The 12,156-nt window shown below is 44.3% G+C and overlaps 1 protein-coding gene across 1 annotated transcript in view; it reads right to left on the reverse strand.

Moving 5' to 3' along the window:
- Positions 1 to 12,156, reverse strand: part of LRP6 (LDL receptor related protein 6) — a 2,645,333-nt gene that overhangs the window by 500,099 nt on the left and 2,133,078 nt on the right. The window contains exon 17 of the mRNA XM_044088131.1: positions 7,236 to 7,361. Within this exon, the coding sequence (XP_043944066.1) occupies positions 7,236 to 7,361 (126 nt within the window). The remainder of the gene's footprint in view (positions 1 to 7,235; positions 7,362 to 12,156) is intronic.

Genomic DNA, 12,156 nt, shown 5'->3' on the forward strand with positions numbered 1-12,156 from the left:
AGAAATTCTCTGGCTGTCAGAGAGGACAGAGGAAGAAGAGACTGGAAAAAGTTCGTCAGAGACAGAACCTTGGGATCAGGAAGCCATGCCAGCATGGGAAAGGTCTTAAGCCTGCACCTGAGAAAAAATATGTTCTGGGAGGGCGTCAGGACCAACTTCTTGAGATTTATGGTGAACCCCCAGACTGTGTAAAAGACTAGCAGTAAAGAGATCCTGCAACAGACTGCGGGGAGAAGGAGCTTGAATGAGAAGGTCATCCAGACAGGTAAAAATCTGCATCCCCGAAACCTAAAAAAAGCAATGACGGGTGTGAGGCATTTGGTGAATACCCTAGGGGTAATAAAAAGGCCAAACAGAAATGCAGAGAACTGAAAATGCGAGGAAGAGAAAGAGAAAAGTATTGTTGTTTAAGAACTTACCATAACCTTAGATGTCCTTCTCTTCTACATGCTGCTGTACTCATGACATCAGGAAGTTTGCCTCTGGTGAACTCTCACAAGTCTGGCCATTATACAAAAGTTAAATGCTACTGGGTAGGGTGAGCATGACATCCCACACCTCTCGCAGAAGTCAGTCGTAAATGGGCAGAGTATAAAGCGGACATCAGCACGTGCCTCTAAAGAATTGAATGCTGCTGGAATCAGTGACTACAGAGTGGTTACTCCACGAAACTGGAATCAGGCAAGTGCGAGGGGGAAGGCTGGGTGGGAAACTATACAGCAGCATATAGAAGAAAAGGACAACTAAGATTATGGCAAGTTCTTACACAATACTACGTCCTTCTATTCATATGCTGCTATATTCATGACATCAGGGAGAGTGCAAAAGTTCCTGTCCTAATGAAGGGGTGGCGAACCAGAAGCATTTTCCACAAACCCATGGAGGATGGCTCTGGCAAATCCTGCCCTGGCTTTAAAGACCATATCCAGTTTGCAGTGTCTGTTGAATGTGTGAACTGAGAACCAAGTAGCTGCCTCTAGGATAGCAGCTATGTCCAATCCTTTAAGGAAAGCCCCTGAGAACAGTGCCCCAGTTGAGTGTAACCTAACTGGGGCTAGGAGTGACTTACCATGGTTGGTGTAGCAAAAGGAAATAGTTTTTGATATCCAAGAGGATATAGTTTGCTTGGAAACAGGTTGACCCAGGGCTCCAGGGTGATAGGAGAGATGAAGAGCCAGTCAGATTTTCAGAAGGATTTGGTTTTGGCCAAATAAAACCTGAGCTGTCTGTGTACATCTTAGGGAGTGTAGTATCCTCGCTGCTCGGTTCTGTGGAGAGGGGAAAAAGGATGGCAGGTTGACAGTCTGATTTAAGGACCAAGTCATTTACCACTCTGGGCATGAACATGAGGTTAATACACAAATATACCCTGTCCTTGTAGACAGTGAAGAGGGGCGTATGCCATAAGGGCATGGAGTTTGGAAACCCTTCTGGCAGAGGTTATGGCGACCAAGAGTATGGTCTTCCAAGTGCAGTGTTGGAGGGAGCAGTCTTTGACTGGTTCAAATGGTGGTAGAGTTAATTTTTCTAGGACAAAAGTAAGGTCCCAAGAAGGTGGAATGGGCTTCCTTGGTGGCCTGAGGAGTAGTGCCCCTCTCAAGAAGAGTTTGACCTCTAATCTAGATACTAAATGTGGTACCAGGAGCAGGCAAGCTGAGATGGCAGATAGGTGGATTTTACTGGAGGAGAATAACAGTCCTGTTTCATAAGGTCACACAGGTAGGACAAGACCTCTGGGGGCTCTGCAGTCAGTGGTTGTAGGTTGTTTTTCTAACACCATAAGAAAAATCCTCTCCCACTTTGAGGTGTAAGATTTTCTAGTAGTTGGTTTTCTGGCCTCCAGCAGAACCTGGATTACGTCTTCTGTATATAGGTGTCTGAAGGCAATCAATGACCTATCACCTACAATGTGAGGTTCAGTGTGGGCAGTTGAGGGTGTAAGAGTGTTTTCCTTGGCCTGTGTGAACAGCTCCATTCTCTGGGGTAACTTGTGGTGACTGCCCTTGGCTAGGTGAAATAGTAGGGGGAACCAATGCTGCCTTGGCCAGTAGGGAGTCACCAGCAAGACTTGAGGCTGTTCCTTCTGAATTTTCAGGACTCTAAATGAGAGGGAAGTGGGGTAATGCAAATGCGTACATCCTCTTCCAAGAGATTGAGAGAGTGTCCACCTTCCAAGCCTCTGGGTGAGGTGCCCTGGAGCAGAAGGTCAGGAGCTCTTTGTTCACACGGGAGGTCCACATTCGGAATACCCCATTGATGGACCTGGTCCAGAAACACTTCCATGTTCAGCATCCATTCATGAGACAGGGTCATGGCCCTGCTTAAGGAATTTGCCATCACATTGTCTGTGGAGGGGATATATACTGCTTGGAGAAGGATTTGTTTCTCCAGTGCCATTTCCCAAGCCTGCAGTGTTACTCTGCACAGGAGGAAGGGCCTTGCCCCCCCCCCCCCGTTTGTTGATGTACCACAGCACAGTGGTGTTGTCTACCACCTCAGGGTGCCTAGGAGTAGTTGACCCTTGAAAACATCCAAAGCTAGTATCAAGGCTCTCATTTCCTTGATATCGATGTGATCTTTTTGTTGAGTGGAGGTCCATGAGTTCCTCACTCTCCAATATCTTGGGGTTGCCCCCTAGCCTGTGTCTGAAGTATCTGTGAAGAGGTCTTGGTATGGGGGGTGTGGGCTATAGGGGCAGGCCTGGATATGACTGAATCTGGGAGATCCACCACTTCAGTTCCTTGGACAAGCAAAGTAGTATGGGGATCATGAACTCTAGAGGATGTAGGTATTGTTTCCAGATATTTCTCAGATACCACTGGAACTTTCTCATGTGTAGTCTGCTAGGGGAACATGGGGAAAGGGTGGCAGAAGTATAACCTTTCTTTCCCGGATGTTCCATCATTCTGCTCTCTTTATCAGAGGGTAGTAGAGAGATGGGATGGTAGTAACTTTGAGGTTTTGTCGGTGGTCAAGGAAATAACTGCAGGGTCCGTAGAAGGGGCTTTGTACAGAAAGGCTGCCTCCTCGGGCACCTTATAGAATCTGTCTGGATGTTTGGGGCTGACTGTCAGGGTGTTTTTGAAACAGCCAAGAAGGCATTCAGAAAATCAGGGTATACTGGGGACACACAGCAAAATGGCTGGGAGACTACAGTTGTAGAAGGTCATAGTATCTCTTTTGGATCTCAGGCTGATACTCCACTACATCAGAGTCTATGTCCTCACCTACTACGATGCCACTCGGACCCTAGGTTATAATGAGCCTTGATTCCCCCTCAGTGACCGAATCAGACACCTGAGATTCCCTCCGGGCCTTCCGCTAAATGAAGCGCCGAGTACTCCGACTTGGATTCCAGGCCTTCACTAGCCTTGACAGCAAAGGCTGGAGTGAAGGGCACAGCAGTCTGTTCAAGCCTACTCTTTTTGGCTTTCTTGACCTGGCGCTCGTCCGAGGGTTCCGATGTCAGGTCAATCCTAGAAACTAAACGTTCAAGTCTCTGATTTTAAAGGTATAGTTTTAAGGCTGTGAGACTGCTTCTGAGGATCTTGGGGACAAAGCCTGACAAATTCTACAGGTGGTATGATCGTGTTCACAGCCTAGGCAGAGCTCATGTGAATCCTTGTGTGGAATTTACCTTCCACACCTACACTTGCCCTTCCCTACCTGACATGTAACCCAAAACAGTGGCAAGTAAACAGAAAACCTCTAAGGGGTACTTTTCGGAAGTTGGATGAAGAAAACACTTCTACTGGCAACGACCAGAGCTGGCAGTCACACAGATGGCAGAGAAGTTCTAAAGAGGTGTGTGCGGACGTCCGCTTTATACCAGATGTCCATTTACGACTGACATCTGAGAGAGGTGTAGGACGTCGCGCACCCTAGTGGTAGCATTTAACTTTTGTATAACGGTCGGACGTGTGAGAGTTCACCAGAGGCAAACTCCTTGATGTCATGAATACAGCAGCATATGACTAGAAGGATATCAAACATTTCCTGAACAGAGGGTGAATGGGGATATGAAAGTATGTATCCCTGAGGTTTAGAGAAAACAAAAAGGCCTGGGAAAGAAGAGAAGGAAACAAGTCTGAAAAGACATCACCTGGAAAGAAGGAACCCTGACAAAGTTGTTGAGCAGAGAAAGATCCGGAATTGGTCTCAATGTACTGTTGTTCTGAGGTACCAAAAACATTCTTTAGTACAACCCCTTTTTTGTCTAGGTGGGTGGAACAACCCAAATGGTTCTGAGATCCAAAAGAGGTTGCAGAACCTCTGGGAAGTGAGGATGATGTACTAGAGGAGGTTGAAGAATGCCTGAAAAGGGGGGGGGGGTTTCCCAAACCATGAAAAACCCCAACAAATAATACACGCACAGTCTGAGGTGATCAGATGTTAATTTGGAAGAAATAAAGAAAGCTGAGGGAAAGGGAAGGTCAAACCTCAAAATGGAGAGGGGCTTGTCCTGAAAAGGCAGCTTCCGAGATGAAGTCTGACTGGACATAGCAGGAGGAACGTGCCTAGATCCTTTCTTACCTTTGGGGAGGGCGAGTCTGTCTATGAACAAAGGTAGACATAGAAGAGTAATTCCTCTTGAATTTGGGGATGGTGAGACAAAAAAATATGTTCGAGTTCCTGCAAGAAATTACCCTTATCCTGGGGGAAGATTTAAATAGGTCAGTAACAGCTGTCTCAAAAAGATTTTTATTATCCACAGGTGCATTCAAAAGCCTGGCTTTAATATAATCAGGCAAATCCTGAAGATATAGCAAAGAATAATGCCTCATTAATGTACTAAAGGGAGCTGCATTTAATAGTGTGACTGGCAATCTGGGATGTGGACCGAAGCAGGGAAAGAGCAGAAGCCTTCCCATCAGAATCAGGAAGGTCAGACACCACCTTAGCTAATTTGGAAATAAGAGCCAAATCATACCTGACCATGTGGGGACTGTAAATAACAGCCTCCTCTCCCCAAAAAAGACAGGGTAGCCAGCCGTACATCCTTTCTTACCCAAACTTTTCATAGCTCGGCTAGCTTTACCTGAAGGAAGGAACTTAGTAGATGGCAACAGCTTAGAAGGTTTATCAGAGGAAACAAATCACTGAAGGGTCAGCAGAAGGGCACTTATAAAAAAGATCTGAAATCCTCAGGCACCTTGTACAACCTGTCAGGTTTCTTGGGAGATGGAGGCTGAGACTCAAGTGCTACAAAGGCAGCAGTAAAGGTGTCGAAAAATGGCTGCCGAAACAAGAGGAACAGCAGACAGCTTGGAAACTGCATTTGTAGAAGTTCATAATATCTCTTTTGGATATCAGAGACCTAGGAGAAATTCCAATTAAAACACTCCATCATGCGAGCAATAATATCCCCAAATGATAATTCATCCAAGAGGAACTTTGGACAAAAGAAATCCTCTTCCTCCAAACCACACTCTAGAGGGGAAGGAATTTAAATAAGCAAGGGATTCCTCCCAGAATCCATCTCCTCATCCGAGGAATCCAATTCTCTACGCCTCTTAAAAAGGGTGGAAAACCAGGGAGGATGCAGGAACTGACACCCCATGAGGAGGCTTCAAGGCCATTAATGCACTTAACAGATCCAGAGTAAAATCCTGCCATTCATATTGGGGATCTTAAGCAATAAGGGAAATATGTTTAACTTTTCTCTTGAGTGGGACGTCTGCCCTAAGTATCTTCCGAAGTTCAGAGCAATGGCGAGATTCAATAATGAGAGTAGGGATGTCCTCAATCACTACAATCTGAGGAATCCAGTCTAAAATAAAATAAATTCCACCATAACCAAAGGTCTTCCAACAAAAAGCACAGTAAAACAGAAAAGGAACAACCAGCATGGCTAAAAACTGAAAATGTATTAAATACAAACATAAGCGCTTTCGTGCATAAGCACTTCTTCAGACTGTTCAAACAACTCAAGAGCCAACTTTTAAATAACATTCAGTAATGGCATTTGGACTGGCAGCAAAGAAGTTGAGTGTTTGTGACGATATGTTACCTTTATGCCCAGCACAAGGAGCATACATGTGATGTACATCTCATATAAGACCTAAAGGCTTTGGTATACTGGCCGGATGTTGGGCTATTCTTGACAGGAGATCCCTTATGTACAGCAACACAGAAGGACATTTACAACTATCCTCACACATCTTTCCTTTGTCCTTATCACATACCACTAGTCTTACAGGTACTTCTACTAGTCACCACCCAGAATCTCTCAACTTAAAAAAAAAAAAAAAAAAAAACTTTCTTAACGCATATCACTTCCCCACTGACCATACACTCTTTCTACTCAACCTCTCTCATTTTTTTTCTTTTTTCTTCCTTTTCACGTCTTGTATCAACATATAATCCCATACTTATTTTTTTCACAAGTCACTACCATACTAATATTTTTATGCTGTTTATATTTAGTGCTAATATTTCTAAGTAATGTCTTTCCTTTTTTGTCTTATTTCTGTTTTTTTTTCTTTTCCTTCTCTGTACCCTACCTCCAACTGATTTGCCAACATTTTCTGCTTGTTCTTTTCCTGTCTCACGTTATCTCTCGTTCCCTTCCTCACATCCTAGTGCTGCATGTCTGTTTACATCTTGCACACAACACTTTCTCTATTGTAAAAGATTTCCTAACTCACTGTCATCATACTTCCTACTTTATCCATACTTCACGTAGATGCAATGCTTCTCAATACTTATACTTGTCACTTATAAGTGCTGGTTATACCAAGTACTTACTACTTTATTCCACAGCCGCAAATTCTAGCAAAGATGTTCAGAACTCCAAAAGGAAATATAAAAAATGCAGGTCTGAGAGTTTACCAGTAGAATTTTATCTGTATGAATATGGGAAAATTTAAGTAAAGCAATTTATATTATCAGAAGGATGCCAAAACAAGCCTCCTCAACTGTAGCAACTCACACATTCACACAGTACAAATAAAGGTCTACAGTACCTTCTTCACTTTTACTACCATTTCATTTACTCTAAGTGGTTAAGTCAGCCCAATGCTCTTGTCTTTTTTTCATAAGTAATTTAACATTGTTTGGAAATCATTTTCTTGTTAATTACAGTGCAATACAAAATGCCAGTGGCACATGTATTTCTGTGACACCTAATGTCTAAAGGGTGTACAAAAAAAAAAAAAAAAAAAGAATTTCATGGACTATAGCTTAAAATACTTTTAAGAAGATGGTACCATCAAAATGAGGGATGAACAGTTTACCTCCACAAGACAGCTCATCCTGAAGCAACACAAGATGCACTGGACAAGAACAGCGAGTTGTGCCATCTCCTTTCACAATACAAATGTGAGAACAGCCACCATTGTCTTGCGAACAAGGATGATCTCCTGTACAACAAAATAAAAGATAAATTACACAGGAAAATGAAGTAGTCAGTACTCCACGATCACCACTAACTTTAAAAACAAATGCAGTATTCTAACACTGTGGTGACACTGGCCATAACTTTCCCACACACTGATGCATACATAATTTGTAACAAAACAAATGACTACCCCTTTACATAAAATACTGTTCTCTAACAAAAAAAAAAAAAAAAAAATGAAAAAAAAAATTTAGAAGGAAAAAAAAATAAAGCAACAAAGTGCTGAGTGAGGATGTGCCTTAGAAGCATACCTTTAAATGATAGATTTCACTACAGACATTAATAAAGCATATGACTGTATCTTACCTACCCTGGCCTCACTCATCATTACCACATTAAAAGTAGTACTTTAATGGCCAGGTCTGAGCTTACACAGGTCATGCACCCTACAGCACTGCCAACTGTCCTCCAGTAATTGTATTTTCAAATCCTACATGTCTTACAGTGAGGAAAATCTCCTTTGTCAAGAGAATTGACATCAGTTTCTCCACTGAAGCCGCAGACTGCTGTCTGGGTTTTAGCCTTTATGCACAAAACCTGAAAACAACAGACTTAAACCAAATAAGCGACTTGTGAGACTAGTCACCAAAAGTACAATAACCCCTTCAGTCAAAATGGTCTGGGTATGGGTAGTTAAATAATCAGTACTTTACTCTTGAATATCTGCAGTTAAAGTGACTACTCATTCAACTATACATCCTACTTTGCAAGAAATTACATTAGAATTTAGCAGAAGCATATGGACAGAATACCTAGGCATATCCCACTCAGACCACTGGAATGCCAAAGGACATGAAAGCAACCCCCCCCGTGCAGATAACCTTAGGGAACCTGTCTGGTTTCTTAAGGCTGAAAAGGTTGGAAATCCAATTTGAAAAGTACCACCACAAGGAGATTTTTGAAAGCCTTACACTCTGGGGGTAATGCAGGCCTGAAACACGCTTTATTTATTTTCAGTTTGATAACCGAGGAAGTCCACTGGGCCCGAGGAACGAGGCCCGGGGAGCAAAGCTCTAATAACAATGAGAATTACAGTATAAAAATGGTGAATAGAAAGAGCATACATGTTAAAAAGACATTATAAAACAAGATAATGATGTAATTAACACTGTAGCAAAAATTAAATAAATGTTTCACCATCCACTTGTTTTCTACCTGTAAGGTCCACAAGTAGATCGGTTGAAGTTTGCCGAATCTAAAACGTCGATGAGGGAATGGCAAGAGTGCTTAAATCTTTCTCTTGCCTGAAGGGGTTTCTTTTTTTGTGTCACTGGGCAGGTTTCAGTTGATCTTTTCCCATTTCCTCCTACTTTCTAAAGAAATGTTGTCAAGTATCTGTTAAACTGTTAAAATAAATCCTAGCTAGGAATCTGAAATTTAACTGGTGTCTAATGATGGGCTTAATTTCCTATCCTAAATTTCTAGGCTTGATCTCCAAACTATTTAAGTTCAAAATGTGTAACTGGAGCTGTTTTAGATATGACATCTGACAGAATTTCAGATTATAAGCGATAGCTTTAAGCCAACTTGCATACTGTAAATATAACAGCAGACATATTGAAGTCAGAAAATTTTACTGCTTTACGTAATGCACACAGTAACGTATATTGTAGTTAAAAAATCATGTAGAGCTGCAAAGTCTGACTGGACTAACTGACTGATGGAGAGCTGCCTGTGAAGCTTTTTATAGTATGCAGTTCAAAAAATACAAGCAATCTTCTGTTCACTTAATTAAGAAATACAGCATTAACCTTTAACATCTCTAGTCATACAAGGAGGATGAAAAAAGCAATAGCTTATCAGACTAGTACAATTCAATGGTATTGAAATATACCTATTGCACACAGACGGTCATTTATACCATTTTCCTCAATCTATTCATAGCAACTATAAGCAAAATGAAAACAATACAAAATGGAGTTGGGAAAACCATTTTATATTCGTACAACACCTATCAATTCCCTTTAAGTCTACATTATGGACTTGCATCACAAACATATTTATGACTTGTATTTTTAGTGTATCAATTTATTACTAGTTAATACCATGCTCTGTCATTGTTTTGACATGCAAATTATTTTTAACTGCTACTTGAGCAAAAGTTGTAAATACTTTGTCAGGTTTTTTTTTGTCTCAGGACCATTAAGTACTGTGCACATGAATTTTTACTGTTTTGGGTAATCATAACTTGTCCCAATAACCATGCACAATCAACCTGCTAGGTAATGACTCAATAATATCAGCTGTGATGCTATTTTGTAAAAACCTGTGTTTGAAAATATACACACTGTCTGGTAATACCTTAAACTAAACGTATTACATTGACTACTTAATATAGTTTTATTCTGTTGGAAAACTTTTTGTAAAATACTTAAATGCAATTTTAAATGTAATTTCTGGTCTTCCTATCAGATGATGTTGAACATGGTGTCTTATGGCAATCACTGGTCTATCAGTCCATCTCATACGCACAACCACACTGAAATTACTCTGTATTTACTGGTTTTGAGGGCAAAATAATGGAGTACCACGAGTGGCCCCTTCAATTCCCGACTTTTTTATTTTGTTGGACTCAGACTGGGGCAGGAGATTTAAAAAAATAAACGAAAGTTCAGACAGTTGTTTACAGCCCACCCACGAATGGCAGGGCACCGCCAACCAACAAGCGAGGACATTAGTTGGGTGACAGTGATGTCTAAATATGCCAAAGGACGAAAAAACTGCTTAACTTTTTTTTTTATTTTATGCTGTGTAAAATAAAGTTCAGATATCTCTCCTCTCTGGTTGCCCAGTTGATCTACTTTGATATTTTTATTACTGTGGTTGGTTCATTGTAGGGTTTCCACCATTTAAGCGGGCCAAAGTGGGACACAGGGGCGAGGCCAATATGACCCTGGCCACACCCTCTACCATGACTTCACCACATGAGCGGTGAAGGAGATGCTGTTATGGGTATGACTGATGGCTGCTGGAGTGGCTAGCTGGTTGGTGGGAGTAGCAGCTGGATGGATAAATGGCTGGCTGACTGGATGGCTGGCTGGCTGACTGGATGAATGGCTGGCTGACTGGATGAATGGCTGGATGAATGGCTGGCTGACTGGATGAATGGCTGGATGAATGGCTGGCTGACTGGATGAATGGCTGGATGAATGGATGGATGGCTGGATGAATGGCTGGATGAATGAATGAATGAATGGCTGGATGAATGAATGAATGAATGAATGGCTGGATGAATGAATGAATGAATGAATGAATGGCTGGATGGATGGCTGGCTGAATGGATGGCTGGCTGAATGGATGGCTGGCTGAATGGATGGCTGGCTGGCTAAATGAATGGCTGGCTGGCTAAATGAATGGCTGGCTGGCTGAATGAATGGCTGGCTGGCTGAATGAATGGCTGGCTGGCTGAATGGCTGGCTGGCTGGCTGAATGGCTGGCTGGCTGGCTGAATGGCTGGCTGGCTGGCTGAATGGCTGGCTGGCTGGCTGGCTGGCTGGCTGAATGACTGGCTGAATGGCTGGCTGAATGGCTGGCTGAATGGCTGGCTGGCTGAATGGCTGGCTGGCTGGCTGAATGGCTGGCTGGCTGGCTGAATGGCTGGCTGGCTGGCTGAATGGCTGGCTGGCTGGCTGGCTGAATGGCTGGCTGGCTGGCTGAATGGCTGGCTGGCTGGCTGAATGGCTGGCTGGCTGGCTGAATGGCTGGCTGGCTGGCTGGCTGGCTGAATGGCTGGCTGGCTGGCTGGCTGGCTGAATGGCTGGCTGGCTGAATGGCTGGCTGGCTGGCTGAATGGCTGGCTGGCTGAATGGCTGGCTGGCTGGCTGGCTGAATGGCTGGCTGGCTGGCTGAATGGCTGGCTGGCTGGCTGAATGGCTGGCTGAATGGCTGGCTGGCTGAATGGCTGGCTGGCTGAATGGCTGGCTGGCTGGCTGGCTGGCTGAATGGCTGGCTGGCTGAATGGCTGGCTGGCTGGCTGGCTGAATGGCTGGCTGAATGGCTGGCTGGCTGGCTGGCTGAATGGCTGGCTGGCTGGCTGGCTGGCTGAATGGCTGGCTGGCTGGCTGGCTGAATGGCTGGCTGGCTGGCTGGCTGAATGGCTGGCTGGCTGGCTGGCTGAATGGCTGGCTGAATGGCTGGCTGGCTGAATGGCTGGCTGGCTGGCTGAATGGCTGGCTGAATGGCTGGCTGGCTGAATGGCTGGCTGGCTGAATGGCTGGCTGGCTGAATGGCTGGCTGGCTGGCTGAATGGCTGGCTGGCTGAATGAATGGCTGGCTGGCTGGCTGAATGAATGGCTGGCTGGCTGGCTGGCTGAATGAATGGCTGGCTGGCTGGCTGAATGAATGGCTGGCTGGCTGGCTGGCTGAATGAATGGCTGGCTGGCTGAATGAATGGCTGGCTGGCTGAATGAATGGCTGGCTGAATGAATGGCTGGCTGGCTGAATGAATGGCTGGCTGGCTGAATGAATGGCTGGCTGGCTGGCTGAATGGCTGGCTGGCTGGCTGAATGGCTGGCAGGCTGGCTGAATGAATGGCAGGCTGGCTGGCTGGCTGAATGAATGGCAGGCTGGCTGGCTGGCTGAATGAATGGCTGTCTGGCTGGCTGAATGAATGGCTGTCTGGCTGGCTGAATGAATGGCTGTCTGGCTGGCTGAATGAATGGCTGTCTGGCTGGCTGAATGAATGGCTGTCTGGCTGGCTGAATGGATGGATGGCTGGCGGGATGAATGGATGGCTGGCGGGATGAATGGATGGCTGG

The sequence above is a fragment of the Protopterus annectens genome, chromosome 11.part0, assembly GCF_019279795.1.
Source record: "Protopterus annectens isolate FY-2018-M chromosome 11.part0, PAN1.0, whole genome shotgun sequence".
In the NCBI taxonomy this organism is placed as follows: Eukaryota; Metazoa; Chordata; order Ceratodontiformes; family Protopteridae; genus Protopterus; species Protopterus annectens.